This window comes from Limanda limanda, chromosome 9 (assembly GCF_963576545.1).
Source record: "Limanda limanda chromosome 9, fLimLim1.1, whole genome shotgun sequence".
NCBI classification, from domain to species: Eukaryota; Metazoa; Chordata; class Actinopteri; order Pleuronectiformes; family Pleuronectidae; genus Limanda; species Limanda limanda.
In genome coordinates this window covers 18,488,079-18,511,618 of record NC_083644.1, presented here as the reverse complement: position 1 = coordinate 18,511,618, position 23,540 = coordinate 18,488,079, and the positions used below count along the sequence as shown (strand labels likewise).

Sequence of the window (23,540 nt, the reverse complement as noted above, 5' to 3'; positions counted from 1 at the left end):
AAAAGAATGTACTCAGCAATATTGTAGTGCACCAACCGCTCTTGCTTTGCCAGGCCAACGTGCACATTCTGTTTCCAGTGACACCACAGGAGAAAAGCTCTGGCACGAACCAGCATCATTCTGCTGTAGCTGGAAGAAGTTTTCTTTTCTCTTACAGTTGATGAAGATTCATGCACACGTGTCAGGAATGGGTGAAAAACATGCCAGCATATTCAATTGAAATAATAGAATGGCACAAAGGCGTACGAAAATACATACTTTAGCTCGACTGACAATGCTTGTTAGTAAGTTAAATTCTCTTTTTTTATTTTAGAGATTCATTAGTAATAATAAAACGTGTCATGTATTTATTTATTTAGTGTTAAAAGGATCAGGATCCAGCTTGTGAGGACAGAGGATGGAGAACAACAGCTTTTTCCCATAATGTCACATATTCCTTCACTCCAACACTGGGTTGGATAATGCAGCTCTGCTTTCTGTATCTGCCTCTCCATTTGTCTCACACTGTGCTTCCTGACACAAGGGGAACAGGCTTTACAGAAACACAAAGGGGGTTTAAACCCCAGCTCAGTGCTGTAGTTTACGCTAAAGGTAGGGATGAGCTTTAAACCTATTTAAATCTTCACCTGGTCTCTTAGTCCGGAGACAAGAACCTTGCTCTGTGTCGGAGCGCGCGTGTGTGTGTGTGTGTCTGTGTGTGAGTGTCCTGACTAAGATCACCTGCAGACCTCCTCAATGAGCCTCACGTCATCTCACTCCCTTCTGCTGCCTCATTCTTCCTCTTGATTGTGTGCAAACTGACTAACCTGTTTGTGTGTGTGTGTGTGTGTGAGCGCATTCTCATCCCACCTGCCATCTAACACTGGGGTTGCGATTGCAGAACAGACATCAAAACACCCCCCACCACCACCACCATCATCAGCACCATCATGTCCATGATCAGCCCCTCCAACAAGAGCAAACTGAGCAGCAGCAGCAGCAGCAGGCAGAGGCAGATCTGATAGACTTAGTCCTGGGGAAGGTAAGGAGCCATATACAGCAGAGCACTCTTCTATCTTTGTTTTCATGTTTTTAGTGTTTTTTTAAGGAGGAACATATTGTCGTCAACATTACCAGCCGTCATGAACTGGTCTATCCTCAGATGAGCCCCTGTCTCACAACCCCGGTCTGTCACTGCACCACTTTTTGTGTTTTTTCTCTAGTTGTAAGTCACCCCCGAATCTTGACCCATAGCATTTATGAATAAAACATGCAACCTTGCCGTTGCCATGGTAACCAGGTTGAGCTAGGAGTCGAGTCCGGCACTGTACGTAAGGGTGCACCTGCGTGTCCACACCCGCCTGTGCATGTGTGAAGTTGTACAATCGAGAGAGAGAAAAAAAACAGGCGGCTAGCTCAGAGCGCCTAGGTCCTTTTAAAGTCAGACACAAAGGTCAGAGCGGCTGTCAGAGACGTGTGGCGGTGGCTGGGGAGCAGACGGTGGTGGTCACATCACCTCCAGACCCGCTCGCTGAGGCCTTCCACGCACACAAGCACATTAATAAAGCATTCATAACACTCTGGTAATCACAGCAACCTGACCCCCCTCACCCCGCTACCACACACGTGAAGAATATTGAGCCAAGTGAACAGAAAGTGGACAGAAAGTCTATAATCGTCCAGCTTCCTGTGCCGCTCAGACACGCGCTCCGGCGGCATTCTTCCCTGTGCCGGTGATTTCTGTTTGAAGAACATCAGCAACGCCTCTGTGGTATTGAATCTTCAGTAACATTCAGTAACAAACTAGAGGGAATTTACTGTGTTTTAGGTCAAGAAGAGTGTTTGTTAGAATGTGTTTCATGAATTCACTCCCCTGTACTTCCTGTTATCAGTCCCTGTGGATGCACCGTTTTGCGTATCTTTAGTATCAAGCTTATCGTCTTGTTGAGTTGATCTTATCTGCTACGCTAGACTCTGCAGCAACAACAGTCCACAACACAGCCTCCTTCCCGGCCTCGCCCCCCCCTCCTCTCTTAGCCTAGAATACCCATCCAGATCCATGACGGTAAAACACCATGCCCACTGATCCATTTTCTGATATATGCAGAAAGTATTTTGTGGTCTATGTGTGACCTACGTGAGCGAACAAGAGGAAAGATATTCTAAGAACATTCATTATCTCTAAAGAAATTATCCGCATCTGTGATTTATGCAAATCTCGGACCATGTATTCAAAGGCTTATATTCCTTTATCGACTAAAAATAGTTCCCTTCTCTTGCCACTGGCCTAAAGATATTATTAATGTGTAAAAAGGGAGTGATACTAAGAGGAGGATCACGGGAAGACTGTGTAAGAAAGGGCAAAGAACGATACAGAACAAATTCAGATCAAATAGAATGGCTGCCGTCTTTGATAGCTATTCCCTCTGAGGCACAACACACGTCTTCTACAAGAGGGAAACATTAATGACTCGTCCAGAAGGAGACAGCTGTACAGTAATGATGCGGGGGGGTATTTAGATGAGCTGCTGGAAAGCACCTTTATCTGGAGTAGATGACAAAGGCTGTGATAACTCTTGGTAGGTATGTCATCATTGTCAATCATTTCATCTCATTATTCCATCTCTCCCCACCCCCTCTGTAACCTCCTCTGTGTTGCTGCCACAGTGCTCAGGTAGGTGCCACAAACTTTACGAGCCTTTACGTGTTGCATGCAGTGTGTGATGCATGTTGCACTGGACCGGGATCTGCTTCAGATAATGTATATACTCTCACAGCATTGTTCTTGTACCTGACTGCTATTCTGTGCTTTCTCTGATTCTCAGAATATCAACCAGTTAGAGATTTTCGGAGACATGTCCACACCTCCTGACATCTACTCTCCGTCGGTGAGCGGCTGTCACACACGCACACACTTTGTGATTTACATTCAAGATTCAAGATTCAAGATTTTTATTGTCAAATGCACAGAGATAACATAAAGCAGTTGCTGGCAATGAAATACTTGGGTCACAGGCTCTCTTCAAGCAATGCTCAGTAATTTCAACCAAAAAAATAAAATAGAAATAGTATAAAATAGAATAAAATAGAATAAAATAGAATAAAATAGAATATAAAAAATTTAAAATAGAAAATAAAATATATTTATCTAAATATATATCTTTACAGATGAAGAGAAAAATAAAACAAAAATAGCTCAATTTGTGCAGTAGTGCAAATATTCAAATGTGCTTATTACGGTGCTGGTGCAAATATGAAAATATGCCAGGGTGCTGGTTTGGTGGAGTTATTGCAGTTCAGAGGAGTTTACATGAGTTTACATGTTACATCCTACAAAAGCCCAACAGCATTTCCACTGAGCTGCCTCTGTTGTTTTTCCCTTAACCCCGACCTCCAATCCCAACCCACACAGACTCCCGCCTCTCCAGCCAACACCCTTGACCATTCGCTGGGTCTGCAGCCTCCCACGGAACTGTTTTCTCCCTTCAATCCTGCGTCTGTGCCCTCAGGTAGGACCTTGTTCACTTAATGCTATAATACACCACTGGTACCGGCAAAGAGAAACAAACACAGCAGGTAAGAGAGGAGAGGAGAGAATTGGAGGATGAGATACATAGACAGAAATAGAATAGAATTGAAATGCAGATGAGGGGAGCTGAAAGAGGAGAAAAGGTGGTGTTGGTTCTGTGTTGAATATGAAATGCGTCATTAGCCGCCTCGGTTGCTGCTGACGTGACAGTGGTGGTCAGAAAGGAGAAAAACACAGGCTGATGCTATTGTAGTGCAGTGTTAATTTTGGCAGCTTTTTTTGATTTAGTCTTAGTCTTAGTCTTTAGACGAAAATGCATATTAGTTTTAGTCTCATTTAGTCATTTTTATCCTTCTTAGTTTTAGTCTAGTTTTGGTCGACGAAAACTCAGAACATTTTAGTCTAGTTTTAGTCTAGTTTTAGTCACATTTAATAGCCACATTAAACTCCTTATCTTCCCTTCTCAGGTCCAGGGACCCCCTGTGTTGTGTCTACAACTGCGTACTAGTCTAGCTTGCAGTACTTAGGTTGTCCATTTGATATCCCTCCTATAGATCTATAGTAGGGGTCGGCAGCCTTTACTATCAAAAGAGCCATTTTGCCCCCTCTTCCCCCAAATAAAATTTGTCTGGCTAATCAAGTTTTATACAAAGTTATACGATGCTAAACTATAGTTTGTGGCATTTATGTCAAATGTCCCCTTCCTCTGCTGTAGGTAACACGTGGAGCCCAGAAACTGGAGAACAGCAAGTGTGTAATAGCATAAGCTTCTCCTGACGGTATTGGGTGATTTTAATGAGTGTGTGTTAAGCTCTGCCTTTTCATAATGACTCTTCCTCATTCTGGAGGTGATTATGAAAGTTCACCATGACTATTAAGAGACACCAGAGTAGCTGCAGGCAGAAGTAGGGCAGCACTCTCTGGTGATGCATGATTATCTGTGTGTGCGTGTTTATGTGCTGAAGAAAAGCCGTGGTGAACATATGCACCGGGGGTAATTTAATCACTTCCTCTTTCGTTCTGATCTCCAACCATTCACCACCAGGTTATGTGACGATGGGAGCGGTCCCCCCCGGCCACTGGTCCCAGCAGGCGTTCGCTGCCCAGACGCCGCTGGCCTTCGGGGTCCAGTCTCCGCTCGGCCCAATGGCCCAGGTCCTGCCAGGCGGCCAGCCTCTCATCTGGGGCCAGGCCAACATCTTCCCTGCCACCCAGCAGCAGTGGGCAGCCATGGCAGCCGGAGCCTTCTCCCCTACAGCCTACCTCCCTGGCCAGCCTGTGGGCACCCTGCCCGCCGCCATGTTCCAGACTCTCACCCCCGTCACGACCCTGACTCCAGCCGGCGAGTGCCATTCAGGCGCTGGAGCGAGCGCTTCAGCTGCTTCCCCTTCAGCGTCGTCGAGTCCGCAGCATGGGGAGAGGGGGAAGAAGATGGGCAAGGAAATGTTCAAGGTGGGGGGAGTTGATGGATGAAGAACTCTGATCGGAGCAGATTTATGATGTCTACTGAGAATTTTACACCTTTATGATGCAAAAACATGCAAATTAGTGAAAAAATTGCAAATTATAACATCAATCAGGGAAACAAGGAGCTGGGTTTAGCTTGTTTTTTTGTTACTTTGAACATGATATGCCTTCATTAGTCGGCCAACAGTAGAGAAATGACAGGGAATGAGGGGAGATAGATGGCGACCAATAAGTAGCAGAGGTCCTCAAACTGTTGTGAACTGGTAACCTAGACTTGGTACACACCTAGGGTTGCAAAGGGGCGGAAAGTTTCCGGTAAATTGCCGGAAACTTTCCATGGGAAGTTAAGCTCGGGAATTTTGGCAAATTAAACACTGAGCAATAAAAACATCATTCAAAACTCTATTTTAAAGGTGTATGGAATGCAGCACACACTGCAGGTTGAATTTCAACCCTCCACTGTGCATTTCTTGCCTGCTGTAGTGTGCAGGACTATTTAGGTTGGTTTCGATGATATTACTGGGGAAAACATAATAGCATGCTGATTGAGGATTGTTCATCTGTTCATCTAGCCTATTTCTATTCATTTATCCATCAACTGTAAAATATTTTTACAGAAGATTCCAATTGTTTGGCTAACTATTTATATCTCTGGCATTGCATTAGTGTTTTTTTACATACTTTTATCTCATCTTATTCTACAGAACAATGCCACGTGCACTATCTCATGTGTGGAGACATTTCACCCCATCTAATGTAGAAGGAAAGGCTGTTAGTTTGCAAATACTGTGCAAAGACCTATGTTAAGAATGACACAAAGATGCAGAAGCTTATAGTCAAGTGCGTAAAGTTTCCTCAGGGCTCAAATCAGCTTATAACAAAACAAAATGTTTATATTTATGTCTGTATATGACAAGGTAAATACAGTTAGTATAAATGATCAACAAAACTTCCAGTTTATTCCCATTAATTCCCGTATATTCCTGTTAATTCTCATGGAAAGTTTCCAACTTTGAATTTTCCCGGAATTTTTCAACCCTATACACACCTGAACTCTGCTTTCTTACTGTTTGGTTTACTTACTGAGACTGTTGACACACACTGAGACAGAAAATATTGAGAGGTGATAAAGACAAGATGCACTTCAGCCCAGGTTTCAGCAATGATCATGTGATCACATGTGTACCTGTGGGGTCTCCCATTGAAAATTAATAACAGCGGTGAGTCCAACAGTTGACCTGACCAACCTCTGCTTCCTCCTCCAGGACTTTCAGCTGGCGAAGCCTCCGGCCATGCCGTCGAAGAGGGGGGAACAGCCCAGCTTAGCAGGAACCACAGATGCATTCAGCAGTTACTTCAGCCGTGTGGGCACTGCCCAGGACACGGACGACTGTGACGACTTTGACATTTCCCACATGAATCTGACACCAGTCACCTCCACAACACCATCCACCAACTCGCGTAAGCAAATCATCCCATGTCTGTCGTCAGATCGTGTTCTCACATATGACCGTGCTCCGTGTATCTACGTGTGACTCAACTTCTCCTCCCACACAGCGCCCACCCCAGCTCCCAGGCTGAGCCCTCCCTCCAAGTCCTCCGCCTCCCATGTCAGTGACCCCCCCACCGACGCCACGGACCCCCCCACAGACGACTCATTTGGGGAAGCAGAGGGCAGCCCTATTCGCAGTGGAGAGGAGGATGCTGTAAGTGTGTGTGCGTATGCGTGGAGAGTTAGTCAAGTGTGTGTCCCTTTAATAACTCACTCCTTATGCTGCTATAACCTGCAGAGCAAGTTGAGATTTCCTGATAAATAGCCTTTGTCGCGGTGTTGGCGGGCCAGGTAATCACTCTGGCTGATTAGGGGGCTGACGCCGCTGTGTCCCTCTGTGTGTGTTTGTGTGTGTGTGTGTGTGTTTGTGTATGTGGGAGTGTGAGCATGAGAAGTTGAGTGCTAGCGGGAGTATGTGGTTGGGTGTGTGTTGTGTTCATGCATGGTCAACACAGCGTTAAATGAACTGGTGGAGTTGTCAGAGACATCATTAAGCTGTTATTAATACCAGCCAGGTAGCGTCCATACATCACTACTTCTATATGGACACACTCTGGTGAGATAGAGGAGGTCTGCCGCCCCCCAATTCTTCTTCCAGCAGCAATTAATATTTATTTTACCAGCAGCAGCGTCTCAACCCGGGAGAAGGGAAGAGAAATTAAGGAGAGATGAGGAGATTAAGAGAGATTTTTAGGCGTGTGAGGAGAAAACTCCCTTTGCCTTTGACCAAAGTCCTTGTAGGATGGTTGACCTTCAACGAAACAAGACTTCTCGTACTTTTCCTTCTGTCTCTCTCGCTCTCTCTTTTTTGTGTTCTTTTCATGCCTGTCTCTCTCTTCTCCTCTGCTCTCAGGCGTGAAACATTAGCTTTGTGCCTCCAATCTCGCTGTTATTGAAAAAAATAGAGAACTTTCCCACTGCTGAAAATGTCACCAGGCCCCGAATAACACACGGAGGCTTTACACAACCCAGAGTAATGTGATGTGGTGGCGGCGGAGTGTGTGTATGAGTGACTGAGGCGAAAAGGTTGCAAAGAAAGACAGAAAGACAGAGCGTGGGCAGCAGAAAGGCCTCCTGCTCTCTGTGGGATGAGCTGTAAAAAGCAAAAAGGGTTTTAAGAAAAAGCCGCAGATCAATAGGATGACTCCACTGAGACATTCATAATAGGCCACTGTAAATGACTGCTTGCATATGTGTGAGTGTGTGCCTTAGAGTCTGTTTTTGTGTATCTGCAAATGTGTTTCTGAGAGGTTGTGTGGGATGTGGGTCTGAAAATGTCCTTATTTCTCCTTCAGAGTATTGACTCTTTCCTGCTTCCTGTGTACGTCTGCTCTTGTAGTCTTAACTGATCCTGCAATCCTTCTTTTAGATTTATTCTTCTCTTTTCTACCTTCTGCACCCTCCTTCCTTCCTTCTCTTACACTCCATCAACCTTCCCCTCCACCCTCTCCTCCTCCTCCTCCTCCTTCCTCCCCTCTCTAGGCGTGTGGTTCTGGGTCGCCCTGCCCCAGTGAAACAGCCGATCCCAGCCCAGACCAGGCCAGTCCAGAGGCTGGGAGCTAGATAGAGGAAGGGCAGGGTAGGTATCGATGCTTTCTCCCCACTAACGTCTCCTCCGTCACTTCCCTGCCTTTGTCTGTTCTTCTAGTTGACTCCCACTTGTATCAACCTGTCTGAAACCTTTTTCGTCGTCTGCTGGTTGTCTGTTGCATCTCTGATCATACTTCACAGTTTTCCATTTTTCCCTCAGCTGTCACGTATGCTCAAAGGTCAGCATGTTTTTTTGCTGGGTTTAAATGGTTTGTCGAGTATGATCGTGCATGCGTGAGTATTTCATTTTGTGTGTTGGTAGTTTTTGTCACAGCATCACTTGGAGTTGTGTAAGTACCTATTGATTTTAAAGTGGCATTGCATTGTTGCTTCTTTTTTTTTTTTCTTACCCATAGTGCTCTGTGCCCTCATTGTGTCCCATCTTTGTGACATGTACCTAAATCACGCCCAGCTCCCTGAATAGCGCACATCTCACCAGGAACGCCAACAGAGTGTGACAGCCAATCAGAAGCCGCGTGCTTCAGTGAACAGGACATCTTCTGGGATTTGCCGGTGATGAGCGCAATATGCTGATCTCGAATGTGTAGCTTAATATAAAGAATGATGGGTGCTGTCATGTTATGCATTATGTATATTTCGTGATGTAATGTCACTTACAATGTGGCCATTATTGTAAGAGGATTGAACTGGTGGAGACAGGCGGCAGCTATCGAAACTGATGATGTGTGCGTTTTCACACTTTTGCCACATCGTCCAACAGGAAAACTTCCACCCTACTTGCCTTGGCTTTTTAGAGACGTGTTAACAGTAATGCGGTTTTGCAGTTTGCCTTCTCGAGGAGACAGAAGGACACACACGCATGCACACACCAAAGAGGAGAGCCATTTTGATCCCTGCCTCCCCACCCGGCGTCCTCACCCACACAATTCCTGACTGTGGCTCCTTAATGATAGCTGCTGGCACTCACGACGGTTTTGTTTTCATCAGCTAATACCGAGGTGCCAAGATTAATGACTGCCCCGCCATAATTGGCATTAATTAAAGCCCAAGAAGCCTCCTAGTCCTTCCCCACTCCAGGAGAGGAGGAGGAGGGCTGGCTGAGCAGCCTCTCTCCCTTGTTGGCCGGCGTCCTCATATTCAGACTGTGTGAAAGCTGCGGGGCGGCAGGTGGATGCGGCCCTTAAGTGGGAGGATGGATTGTGGAGAAGTGAGCAGTGAATCTGGCTGCAGACTGACGGCGCCATGGCCAGAAGCAGAGTTTTCTCTCTGGAGTAGGTGGACTGCTTTGGTCCTGGTCCAATGAAGCTGCTCCCATATGGTGTTTACTTGCTCAATCACATCGGCTTTAGATATCTTCCCAAACACACTCACACACTCACACACTCACACACTCACACACACACACACACACACACTCACACCCACACCCAAACCTGTGCAATAGCTCAAGTTATTCCCCAAACAAGCACACCTGTGATCGATAGTGTCACCACCTGTGCTCATATTGGAGCCAGAATGTGTGTGTTTCTTAATGTGTGTGTGTGTGTGTGTGTGTGCGCGTGTGTGTGTGTGTGTGTGTGTGTGTGTGTGTGTGTGTGTGTGTTTTGCTGGCTATGACTGCCTGTCCTATCCTCTTCCTCCTCTTCCTCCTCCTCCTCCTCCTCTTCCTCCTCCTCCTCCTCCTCCTCCTCCTCCTCCTCCTCCTCCTCCTCCTCCTCCTCCTCCTCCTCCTCCTCCTCCTCCTCCTCCTCCTCCACCTCCTCCTCCTCCCCCTGTGCTGCTCCGACAGACATGTGTTCAGGCTACTGGGAGAGTAAGTGTTTTTTCTTGGGTGATCTCATCATGTCCAGCGAATGCTCCCGAGTCTCAGCCGTGAAATGGCCTCCTTCCACAGTTCACTGAGCAATCTCACACCGCTCCCCCTGTCCAGGGCGGACCACCACTCACACACACGGACATAAAAGTCCACGTGTACCAGCCGAGCCAGATATTTTGGCCTTTGGGCTGGTGCTGCACCAGCTCATCAGTCATGCCTCCACCCATTTCCTCCCCTCTCCCCCAGCCGGGGTTGATGGAATCAAAGTGACCCTGTTTGGCAGCGCTGGTTAGCTGATGCAGGGTGAAACAGGCGAGCCGAGGGTCTGAGCATTGTGTGGTTACTGTCACCGCTTGTCTCAGCCTCTCTGTCACCTTTCCTCTGGGCTGCTGGAAGCACAGTTTTGCTGACTGTTTGGCCTTGACTAGCCCTAAAGCTACGGCTCTGTATCCTGTGGCCCAAAGCACCAGCAAGCATCAATCCCAACTTCAACCCCAGCTCTCTGCTCAGAAGAGACCTGGAGCAGATGATAGTGTTTAACAGCTGTTTATGAAAGTGGTTTTGTGTTTTTTTTTCATCCAAGATACGATTCTATCCCAGGAGAGAGTAGCACACAACATATGTTTACTTAATTGGTGAAAGAAAATGGAACTGCAGCTCTGCATTTATGTCTTAATTGCTAAATCTCTTCCTCTGCTTCTTTTTTCAATTTATCAATTAATCATTTTACCCATAAACTAGTAGAAAATTGTGAAAAATGCCTGTTACCATTTCCCAGAGAGGACCCAAAACATATTCATCATATAGAAGTTGGAACTACAGAATCCAAAGTGTTTTCTCTTGTTAATGATAAACTATTATCACAATTGGTTTGTGTAATCTTCTGTTAAATGGCTAATTAATCATTGACAAACAATTGACATTTTTCTTAGCTCCAACCAACACATTTAGATGTAACAGGACTGATTCTTGGATTGTTTGTTTTCCTCACCTGTTCCTCTTAACTCCACCACAAGTCGTTTTCATTTTTCCATTTTCCTCCTGTATTCTCACATGGGCTCGCTCTGACATTCGCCGGACATTTTACAAGAGGGTTGGTAGGAAAAACTCCGGAGCAACTGACGCTGACAATCGCGTTCTCACAGCTGCAGATGCAATGATCTTCCCTTGAAATCTCCCCTCATGTCATATATTTTAAGTGTGAAGTGTCACTCCGTGGCAGCCGGAATGAAGTGTGACATCACGTGACAGAATGTGACCTTGAGAGATTGTAGCATCTTTTCTCACCTCGGCAGAAATGTCTCACCATTAGGAGAACAGTAGCCACATATCCTCATGTGGAAGCTACTGGTTTTATCCCAAACTCTGAACACAAACTTCTGTGCATCAGCGAGTGAGAGAAGTCTTCCAGTATATAATGGGCCAGCCAGAAGCCTCCAATCGAGTCGTCTGCATGGCAGATTGAATGTCTGGCCGTAATTATGTGTATGATAATAACGGGGCCCGTTGTGAGCGAGTGCAGCAGCCTTGATTCTCTGACTGCAGGCTGCTCCATCTTCCACTGTTGGTCTCCAGCGCCGTTGGAGAGAAGCGCAGACAATGATGACTCATAACTGGTCTTTCGAGGTGCTAGATTATACTTCTGATTCATACTGGTCCAGGAGGGAGCCTGGAGTGGGAGAGGACATGCACGTGCTATCACACTTACACGCTCAGAAACAATAACTCACACATGCACACAGAAAAGGTTTTCCAGTGAGTGAGAGCTCTGAAAGGGCTGAGAGGAGAAATGATAGGACTCCTCCAACGCAGTGTGCTACTGCCACCATGTGGTCATGTTAGGTACCGATACTGGCAAACGTTTGCAGATCTGGATCTTGGCATGTCAGGGCTTGCAGAGTGGCGTTGCTCGCAGTTGAGTCAGTCGAGAGAATGAATCAGAAACTCAGATCCTCCCTTGTGGTTGTGTAACACTGGGGTTAGGAGCAGAGGCCATGTGGTGCTGATACAGACAGGATTCAACAGGGAAACATGAACGGCTGTTTTTCTCTCTCATGCACAGGTGGGGAAGGACCCTCTCTACGCCCAGATCAACAAAGGGAAGAAATAATGAGACACACAGGAAGACGGACCTGACTAGCACTGAGAGAAAAGGAGGAGATCTGTGTGTGCGGGTGTGTGTGTGTGTATGTATGTGTGAGTGTGTGGGGTCCTTCTCCTCCGGCTATCAACCTCCCAGGAGGAGCCTCCATACTCCTCCTGTCCCCCTTCTCGTCCTCCTCCTCCTCTGTGCGGTCCTCTCTCCTCCTGAGAGGAAGGAGCCCTCTTCGTCAGTCACTCCAAGCAGGAGGGATGTCAATCAATCCACCTCTCCCTCCACGCTGTGTTGTCTTCTCCTCTTCTCTCCTTCTCCTCCCTGGGGCGAGCCACACCCAGCCTTACAGACATAACCTGATCCTCCCTTCTCTCTCTCTCTCGCTCTTCCCAACCTCTTCCTCTCTGTCTTCACCCTCACACTCCTCCCTCTGCCTCCTGTGTCTGGCCAGAGTGTGTTCTGCCAAGGAGGGACTGAATCAAGCAGTGCCTCTCTATCTCCGACACCCACCCACACACGCACCCTCATCGGGATGAGAGTGATAAACTTTCCTCTCCAGTCTCCCTCTGTAGCATGGACATCCCACAGGAGGAGCCAGACTCTTAACGGGCCTATCAGGGACGGCCCGTTCCTGGGATCACTGCTTCGGATTGGTTGGTTGTTGGAGGGTTCGGGCGTATTCTCCCCATTCTTGTGAGTGTCTGCTTGATCTCTATGCAGAAACGGACTCTTTGAGAGCAACTCACACGCCAATACAGCTCACACAGCAATCTGCCTACAACACACACACACACACACACACACGGTCATCCCTCACTCTCTAACATGCACACACGCAGTGATTTGCCAAACGTCTCACCTCGCAGACAGACTCGTTCAGAAGCCAGAGGACCAGACAAACTGAGGAAGGGACCCTGAGAGGAAAAGTGTCAAATGGATTCTGTGATCGAACTGTTCATTCTCTATAGCTTTTGTACAATACTGATTTAAAAAAAAAAACGAAAAAATGACTAATTGAAAAATTGAATTTTTATTTTATAAGTCAATCAAGCCGCTGGAGTCAGCTCTATAGGAGTTGTAGAGTCAACTTGGCTTTAAGGCATCTGATCGTTGGTTTGCCAAAACTCATTTTGTAAATAATGATAACAACAACAACAACAACAACCATTTTGTCCACCGGACGTCTGTGCCATAAAATAGGAAGGCTTCAGTTATGCAATCTCTTGACGTTTACCCAAGCAATACCAACATATGTTTTTCTTTTCCTGTTTCCCCCACTTTGTTTTGATTCCCCCTCAAATACTGTTTCTGTTCTCGTGCATGGATGTCGTAGGTCTTTCTCTTAGCCTCACTTACTAATCCACCTCTAAACCTTGTACCATGCCCGTTTGTCCCAAGTCCCACGGCCACAAGTTATTGTTGTGTCTCTATGGTTTCAGTTACCCGAACACGATGTACCACAATCCTATGTTGCAGGCGGCGGACATGGTCTCGCTCACTGCAGCCCACACTGCTCCTGCCCGCCATCCCTTTCCCCCGGAACAGTCTTAACACAGCCATGCTCTGCCCATCTGTCTGTCCGGTGTTCAGGTGCCAAAACCGCTGCTGTCCGAGCATCTGTGTGTGTGTGTGGGCTGCAGCGTCCTCTGCTACAGCTACATCGACTATGATGCCAATGACTCCCTATTTTATGGCCAGAGTCCCCATGTCACTGGAGAACTCTTTTTGGACTGTGACGTTGATTAACTTAAAAATGTGACAACTAGAAGACAAAGCGAAGACGCTGAATAAAAAGGGAAACGTTGCTGTTTGAGTACATAACATTTCTAGACCTATTTTAACTTTACCTCAGCTAACAGTTTCTTAATGTAAATTGACACATTATTTTTATCTTTATGAATATGACATTCTACAGTGAGTTTTTAGATGATTTTTTTTGGTTCTCTCTTGATTTACGTATTCCACCATGTATTACTGTTACAAATAAACACATCCCAAATGACTGATGTGTCTGCTTACGTGCCTTGGTTGTAATCTGTGTGTGTGTGTAAGAAAGAGTAGAGCTAATGGTGTGTGTCTGGCAGAGGTGACCCCCAGTGTGTCTTTCGTTAGTGTAAAGCAAGTGTCACAGTATTTAGTTGTAATTTAACACAGCTTTAATGGCCTGTCACATTCTGCTACCCTAGCAGACTCTAATGCAAGCTGTCATAGACTTTATTAGAACACGACTACGAAACGAGAACTTCAGCCTTCTCCTGCTCTGTGTGGTTCTACCTCCTGCCTGTGGAAAAAAACAAGAATTAAAAACGAGTTGAACACTTTTTAAATTTCATAAAATTATTGATTTAAAGGATAATGTCACCTAAATTAAAAGAAAACACTTTATCCATTACCCATAGTAGTATTTAGCCCTGGAGACGATCGGATCTCTCAGGCATGACACATAATTTTTGTAATTTGTGATATTAAATATAAATAGAAGGACTTGGTGTTCTGTGTCATGAATTACAATTACAATATAAATTGTGAGCCTCAGTTGTGCTGCTGATTTTAATATAATTCATTAGTATCTTACTTGCGTAATTCATTGGATCTTTAACACTGAGATACATAAAAAATTACATTTTCACTGATTTCGCAAAGGATAAAACAGTAAGGAACACTTTGTCATGATTTACCCATTTATTGCACAAATTTAAAGTTATGCTTGACACGGATGTTCCCTGGGTTAGCCAAGCAGCATGCTAAGATAAAACAGGGAACATGTGTAGCAGGCAAGATACATTTGTCAACCTGAATATTGTTGACCACAACCATGTTTGGACTCATCAATAAAAAGTGGAGGAAAGTTAACGTCAGCAAAGCGTGAGTGGCAGTTTAGCTGAGCAGGGATCAGTGAGGAGGGACTGCTTTGGTGAGAGAATAGGCTGTGACTGGTGAGTGACTGACGAGCACCCATCACTAGCAGACAGCTTATGACACCTGAGCACATGACTCTGTGTCAGGGCCGGCCCTGGCAATGTTAGCACCCTAGGCGAGATTTCAAATTGGCGCCACCCAACATACACACGCAAACTGTCATGCATCCACAATAACTTTTGGACTGTATACAGATGCACACACAGACAGACAAAATTGTAAGCTATAAAAAACAATAAAAATATATGACAAAAAATATACAGAGTCTGAAATCAGAAAAATATATTACACTATGTAAATTTAAATTAATTAAATATAAAAAGATAAATTAAATTAAATGAATACAAAAAATAAAAAACCTGCGCGCGCAATTCCTGCGCAATGGGCTTCTGTGCAGGATGATTATTAGATATTGTGCAATGAATAGGTGGTTGAAGTCCTGCCAACACGACAGCCTGCCAAACTTACCCATGAGTTCGGACCCAGCTCCTGTGTCCACTGATGTCCTGGTTCCACCCATGGCAGCGTAGTTCAAGATTTCACGAAAGGAATTTCAGATGGAAAATTGGCATTCTGTGGTTCTCCACCGAGCCATTAAAGACCCCATATTGTGAAAATAATAATAGATATATCAATACCAGAGTTGACGATGGTTATTAGACATCATCTTCTTAACCTAGGTGTAGTCGGAAGAGATGTGTCCTTAACCTGATGTCAATTGGGAGCTCGTTCCACCATTTGCGAGCCAGGACAGCAAACAGTGATACAAGGAAGAGAATGTGTCACTGCACATTCTTCATTAGATCGTCACTATTCCAGACCAGCGGTTCAGCTTTATGTTTTCAGATGTGTCGGAGCATTTCAGTAAGAATGTGTTGGTGTGTGTTCGACTCATTTTAACAGTTACTGATCATCTTCATATACAGTCACTGATGGTCTTTATATACAATTACTGATCATCTTTATATACAGTCATTGATTGATCCACACAGTCAGACAGTGTTTGGATGTTTCTGCTGATAAGTAGAAACAAACAGAAACCAACAAGAAATAAATACTGTGTGTGCGTGCGATTGTGAGTGAGTGAGTGAGAGAAACCACTGTTCCATTTACTGAATAATCCACAAACCTCACTGTCAGCAGTTTTCTTCGGAACTATTTCCTGTGTGAAGACTGTCAACAGTGAGGTCTGTGGATTGTCCAGGATAAACAGAAAATTATTTTTGGAAAGAGAAGCTGCAGTGGAATTTTTCTAAATGTGAAATCCAGTTCATCTCTAAGTGTATTGTGTCAGTGACGGAACATTTTTAGTCTGAAACTTCAACAGATAAAATGAAAACTGCTTGTATTGCTGGATCGAACCACTATGGAAAGCATGTCTAATTTAATTTTGATTAGATTACCCTTTAATCTGAGTGTAGACTCTATCTATACCTATACAGACCAGACCTATGGCTATATGTTTAAGGTAAGATAAGAGCATTTACTAGTCTCACTATGGTGAAATGTACATTACAGCAAAGAGGGAATAGTGAAATACACAGTTTTATAAAATACAATATAAACAGGGAAAAGGAACTCCAAAAAATGATCGAAAATGTACAGTGTAAAACTATATCGTTTTAACAGTCCTGCAAATACCATTAATAATCAATTGTGCAGTGATGTAATATCTCAAAGCTACATTCAGTGGAGGTATGTGTAATAAAGTCCATTTTCCATGTATCTGTTGTTTATTTTTGATTACTTAACACTTTTATTCCACCCCAATTATCAGTGCATATCTCACAATGACAAATACCCTTTCAAATTATTGATATAACAATGAATTTTGTGTTTTCAGTCGCATCATCTGCTGCATTTTTTTACTGACACAGTCTGTAATAATAAAAAAAAGTATTTACACATTGGGGAAGAGCTTACATTCTGCCAGTGGGTACATTTTGTATTCAAGTATAAAAGCAAGTATCTCTTGCTTTTAGACAGGTACAAAGTTATGTGGTACTTTAATGTGAGTACATTTGTTTGTACTCCTACGTTAGACAAAGGTATTTCCTCCACCACCGGTTGGAATCCTGCATGCCATCCTGACCATGTGGCAGAGGCCTGTAAAACGAGCAGCCCTCTCGGTGTGTGAGGCCTCAGCTCCTGACACACCTGTCAGGGCAACAATGTGTTGACAGCCACACAGAACATATCCCTCAAATGAAGTGTGTACCTGAAGCTTGTTGTGTATTTGTGTCATATTGTAACAGCTTAAAAAACGCTTTTAGTATTCTGCGTGTATAAAACCCGGAATGTTGACTGAGCTCTTTTTGTTTCCTCACCTCTACGTTTACTCGGATATTTAAGCTCCTGATAAAGAATCACAACAGGAAATGATCGCTCACTTTGACATCACATCTTCTCACTGTAGAAACACGCAGGTGAAAGAAAAACACGCTCCGGCTCCGAGGTGTCGTGACACTGAGTCACCTGTGCGCGTCCACGAGGGGGCCAGCGAGTCACCTGTGCGCGTGCACGAGGGGCCAGCCGGGCCACATTCCTGCAGGAACCTTCAGTGACTGAGCTCAGACTCGTCTGACGGGCCCGACTGTTTTTTAAAGATGAGTGAGACTTTTCCCACTCGACCTCATTCCTCCACTGAAACCATCCGCTGCTCGCACTGCCTCGGATCAGAGGGCAGAGGACGCGCGCAGAGACTTGACACAGATCGATTAACGTGATGGTAGAAGGGGTTTTACATTTAATGGCGTCATTTTCATCACAAACACACAGAGTGATGAGAGGCTGAGGGAGAAACTCACTGGACTAAACTCACTTGACTACACAGGCTGCTGTTGCCGTCTCGGTGGATATTTCAGCGCACGATGGATCAGGTATGTGCTCCTATAATAACCTCTAATCCTTCCGCCTCAAGTCTCACATGATAAAATATTGTATTACAATCTGTGATGATATTTGATGATGTATTAACAGATAATTATATCAACCTACTTTTGCCATATTGAAAATCACTTTTGAGTCATAAATATATTTAGTTTGAGTCTGATTTGTTCAGCGGGTACACGCATCTGAGCCGGATGTGTCATGCGTGTTGGAATGTGTGTTGATGTGTGTGGGTGTGCTTTGTGACAAATAGGACAAATTTGAAAGCATATAGAATATAACGAGAACAAAATCACTACCTCACACCACTGTTAAACATGTCTTCCAGATAAGTTCATGATAAGATTTCACCCTCTGAATCCAAACATAACAGGGGTCAGTGTTTAAATGTCATTTCATTGTGTGATCCTTCCACCAGGAGGACACTTTGGATTTTAAGGCTCTTAGGGCCAGGTTCCAGGATGAAGAACTCCTACTGACGCAGCGCAGAAGCAAACCGGCCCTCCCAGAGAAACCAAGGCAAATGCCCCCTCCCACGAGCCCCACTCATCACCTCCCTGCAGGAGCACGCCCCTCCCTGCTCACCTCCATGAATCAGAGCCTGGATGGGAAGACACACATCGGCCCCAGGGTGGTCTTCAAGGACGAGAAGAAGGAGGGCAAAAAGTCTCTAATCAAGAACTATTCCAAGCTGAAAGTGGGTAAAGACAAGTCTAAAGGGAGCAAGGAGAAGCTTGACGATGACTCGTCGGAGCAGAAGCCGAAGAAAGACAACTCCAAAGAAAAACGGCTCTCACTGAGGTTCCCTGCAGCACCGAAGGAGAGCACAGCAGAACTGGTGCCTGCCACACCTCCACCTAAAGGCTCAACACTGAAGAAGAAAGGTTTCCTTGGTTTCATTAAGTCAAAGAAGGATTCACTGGACATTACGACCGACCCCATCTTAGACAGCCCCAGTTCAGACATTCTGGGACCAGCTCCTCTCATCCCTATGCCTTCTGAATTTGGTGGCACACCACCAGAGCCTGAAATCTATGCCCCAAAAGCCGTATTGCCAAACATCCCATCCTTACCTGACTCCAGTGCTACAATGGAAACAACCCCACCCGTCTTTATCCCTGCCTCTCCCGACTACAACCTATCTCCCGCCCATATTCCTGATTTCCCTGATCCTTCAGTCCCAACCCTGCAGAGTGAAACTCCACTGGAGATAGAAACTCCTGCCCTGTCAGTTCCACATACCATCAGCCTGACCCCTCCTACCCCTCCTACCCCTACTCCACCTCCAGGGGCGTTTCCTCCATCTCCATCACCCCCTGAGGCTGAGATCTCAGAGGCTGGCATAGAGGCTGTAAGTATAGCTGCAGTAGAGAAGCCTCCTCTGATCACAGACCCTCCATCCATGCAATCATCTCCCCAGCTTGAGCGTCCAATCTCAGCACTCTCAGCCCTGGAGAGGGCGGCGGACATGAGCTCTGGGAAGCGGTCTCCAGCTGACCAGAGAATTCTCAACGCTCTGGAGAATGCACGCAAGAAGACCACAAGGTAAACAACACAAACATTTGAAACACACTGTAGTATTTCAGAAGATGTGAAGAACTGTGATAAAAGCTGTTGAAGGCTAATATCTCACTCGGTCTTATTTGTTCTCAGCCTGCAGCCAGACCACAACACATATTACTCCATCACCCCTCCACCTGAAGAAAACTCCCCTCCTCAGAGTCCCAGCTTCTCTCTGCAATATCTCCCACCTATAGATTATGTAGACCGGGAAGGAAACGCCCTCCTATCGAAACCGGAGCAAGTCAATGGCATTGACCACGGTAAGTCTCAACTCAGCACCTCACAGAGATCCTCTCTTCTCCTCCCTGCTCTTCACCTTTCAGTCCTATTTCAGTCTATTTGGATTTTTTTATTCACTGTTCAATGTCAGGTATGTGCTGTATACAGAACCTCTGGTTGACTCGGGTATTCGTTAGGAGAAGCAGCTTTTAAAGACCCACACACAAAACACACACACACACACACACACACACATTACACACACACAAAATGAAGAACAGTCCTGACATTCTTCTTCTGTGCCAGAAACAACTCGGCAGCAGGCAGGGCAGAGCCACAGAAGTATGTCAGCAATGACAGGAGCATGTCTGTCGGTTTGATACAGAGCTGCAGTGACAAACACTTTAATGTCTGTTAAACACAGTCAGTCGGCTCTGGTGTTGATAGTGACTTGACTTACACAGAGTTTATTAAAGTATTACATGTTCACGCAGGTGTTCGTGCTTTTTTATCAATTTTGAAAAACCTCGTGCCAGTTATCATTTCATGATGTGTGTGTGTTTGTGATTCCGCAAGACATCATTTCAAAAGGTTCTCTTATTGGAGTTTGAACAACAATACTAAATGATTAGTAATGCTTCATAGGACAGTTTAATTTGAAAGGACAAAACGAGCAAAACGCTTTCCTAGCACTTCAAATTAAGAAAAGTGACTTAAAAACTAGAGCCATACAAAAACATGCATTGAAGTCTAATATATTTGTTCAGGAAGAACATCTGCACTTTTTCTTTACGTCGTCCTGATTGTTCACTTATAATTACATTATCTCTGCTCTGCAAACTTATGTCACAACAACTTTCACAGTGTGTCCGACTGGTTTGGTTTCCTCACAAATCAAACTCTTCACTCTGCTGTCTCTTTCTTTCCATGTTTGTGTGATTTTTACCGTTCGCATCCATGTCCATAACTTTTTACTTTTGACCTGGTTGTAAAGTATCTGACAAACCTGTACAGAGTCATGTATGGAGACTAATGGAATGTTATCCGCTACAGGACAAGCCTCTCCCGTGTTGGAGGGTGTCTCTGAGAAGGGGTCTGATGTTGTCCCGGAGCTGTTTGTGGTTCCCCCTCCTCCACCGAGGAAAGTCCTCCCAGACCCTGAGTCTCTGGGTCCAGCTCCAGAGAAGCCTTCCAGACCCCCCTATGTCCACCTGAGTGAATTCATCCCTATCCCTCCTTTGGAAGATAATGGTGTGGGCCAAACACCATTGCTATCGACCAGCCCACTCAACGCCCTCCTAACACTGGTTTCATTGTATCTCACCTTACTTGCAGATGTCTCTACTCCTTTGGAGTTCTCAGAGACGGACACCACGGATATCCCAGAGTTTGACGATGTCTCCTCAGCCGGCCAGTCTCCAGAGCTGCCGGTGTCAGAGTGGGAGAATGGGGAGTACACTGGTCCTGACACTCTTGATGGACAGAACCTCCCAGATTATTACAGCAATGGGATAACTGCTCCAGCAGCTGAGGTCCATGCTGCTTCGACACTTGGAGACAAATACCAAGATACTGCTCAAGCAGTGGCAGGGTAAGACACATGCATTTAACTGTAGTGTCTATACTTTGAAGTGTTTCTTCATCTCTGAGAACCGTCTCTCTCCTCTCTGCAAACCAGGCTTGAAGCCGCTAAGGCTGCCAACGGGATCAGTGCAGAAAATACATATGAGGACGTTACGACGTCTGCATTCAAAAAGAAAGGAAAGTCTGAGGGTGGCAAGAAACGCAAGGGACCACCAAAGAGTAAGGATGACATATCAGTCGCATCATATCAGAAATTTATAATCGATAAGATGACAAAGTCAATAAAAATACTTAACTGCATAGTGTGGTGCCTTAAGTGTGACATTAAACTAAAGCCTGCATTTCTAAAACTGTCAAGATGGTGATTAAGAGCAGCATTACTCTGTGTAGCAAAGCCCTCACATCCAGTCCTACTTCAGGCAGTTAAAGTGTGTTTAGATAAGACATCCAAAGAGAGGATACATAACTCACACTTCTCATTAGCTGCTCTCGTTGACAGAGAAATGTTGTGATCTGGTGTGATTCTATCTTCTGTATCGTATCGACACTGAAGACTGCCTTGAAGCTCCTCATGGGTTTTTAAGTTGATTTAAACAATTCCTACACTTCTTTTAATTGAATGTGTTTTTACCACAGATCCATATACGGAGGCGGCACAGGAAACAGTGAGTAGTTTTGTCTTTTTTTCTTATCTGTCTGAGATTTGGTGCAAGAGGAGTCAAACCTTATCTGTTTGTTGTTGTCTACAGAATGGAGAGAAAGGCAGGATGAGCAGGTTCGGCAAGTAAGGACTTTTATTTTTTGACCGTAATCTCCTCTGCCATTTAAATAAATTGCAAGGAGCCCCCCCCCCCCTCCAACCTCTTTCAAACAAGATAATATGATATCCGTTGGTCTGTTTTCTGCAGGATCGACAAGAAAGCCTCCGTGGAAGGGCCAGAGGAGAAAGAGCTGAAAAAGAGGGAGAAGCAGCGTTTGGAGAAGGAGAAGAAAGAGTTGAAGGAAAAACAGGAGAGGGAGAAGAAGGAGCAAAAGGAGAGGGAGAAGAAGGAGAACGAGATCAAGAAGAAATTCAAAGTGAGTGATATTATTGTCAAAGAGAAGGGAGGTATGGAAAGTGAACAAGCTAGCGGGGGAGGGCGGGGTCTTAGCATACAAACCTGTCCGGATTCATTCCTCCCCGTGGAAGAGTTGAAGTGAGAAACATGTGCTGCCTCAAATGGAATCTGTGTAAACACTCGCCTCATTGTTGCTGATATTTCTGACAGGAGATTTATGAACTTTACTCTCTCCTCTGCAATATGCTTAATACACGATTACCACATTATAACAAAAGGACATATTGTTCTGCTCATGTGGAAAAAAAACACCACCTGCACATATGTCTCTGAGCAGAAAGAGACACACACCTCGAATTTAGATAACAGAGCTAAATGATAACATAAGCTTTGAATAGGCCCGGGTACATTTAAGTTAATCCTGTACTTTTTCACGCAGTTTCTTTTGGTCTTTCCTGGACTTTTAAAAGGGAAAAGGCAAAGAGAGTGTGAGGGTAATGCAAGTAACTTGACCTGTGAATATAGTAAAGAGTAATAAGATAATAAAGAGCACTTAATCAAACAAGTGCAGCCAACTCTTTATTTTATTACTCAGTAATATAGCTCACAATATCTTATAACACACTGTCCATGTGAATATGTGTTAATTTCCCTTTGAATGAACTTAATTAATTAGTGTGTTACAATTAAAGTCATTGTTTTAAGTTTGTAAACTATTTTATTTTTTTAAGTGTAATTAAAACCAAATTACTAAGACACCTCAGTGTGATTAGAACTACCTAAAAGGACAGAAAAACATATTTGACATGTACTTACATTTTCCGTTTGTTCCGTGTCCAATCCACTAACATGGATGAGGCAAGGTTCATGATCTATACTGCAGCCGGCCACCAAGAGGCAATCAAGATGATACGGCTTCCCTGTCATAGGAGCTGTCATCTACAAACAGTCTATGGTTCTAACCGGTAACTCTGTTTGTCAGATCGCAGGACAGGAGGATGCCATGTACCAGGCAACAGTAACCGTGACAACAAAAGGACGCAAGGACGATTTACCGGTCAAGAGCGGTGACATCATCAGCATCATCCGAACCACCAACTGCCCGAAAGGGAAGTGGCTGGGCAGAGACAGCAGCAACACCTGTGAGTGTTCAAAACCTCATGCATTGTTATTATCAGTGTGTTCACCTCAAGGGTAAAGAGATGCATCACTATGCAGACAGGCTGACAACACTGCAGCAGGAGTATGATGAAAACAATAGAAATCACAAGAGGAAGCTCACAGACACAACCAGTCGTTTGAAGCCTGAGCCACACGAG

The 23,540-nt window shown here is 44.9% G+C and overlaps 1 protein-coding gene across 1 annotated transcript in view; it reads left to right on the top strand.

The window, feature by feature from the left end:
- dab1a (DAB adaptor protein 1a) overlaps positions 1-8,090 on the top strand; it is a 48,163-nt gene extending 40,073 nt beyond the window's left edge. The window contains exons 9-14 of the mRNA XM_061078653.1: positions 2,805-2,867; positions 3,392-3,488; positions 4,554-4,960; positions 6,241-6,436; positions 6,533-6,687; positions 8,010-8,090. Of these exons, the coding sequence (XP_060934636.1) occupies positions 2,805-2,867; positions 3,392-3,488; positions 4,554-4,960; positions 6,241-6,436; positions 6,533-6,687; positions 8,010-8,090 (999 nt within the window). The remainder of the gene's footprint in view (positions 1-2,804; positions 2,868-3,391; positions 3,489-4,553; positions 4,961-6,240; positions 6,437-6,532; positions 6,688-8,009) is intronic.
- The last annotated feature ends 15,450 nt before the right edge of the window (positions 8,091-23,540 follow it).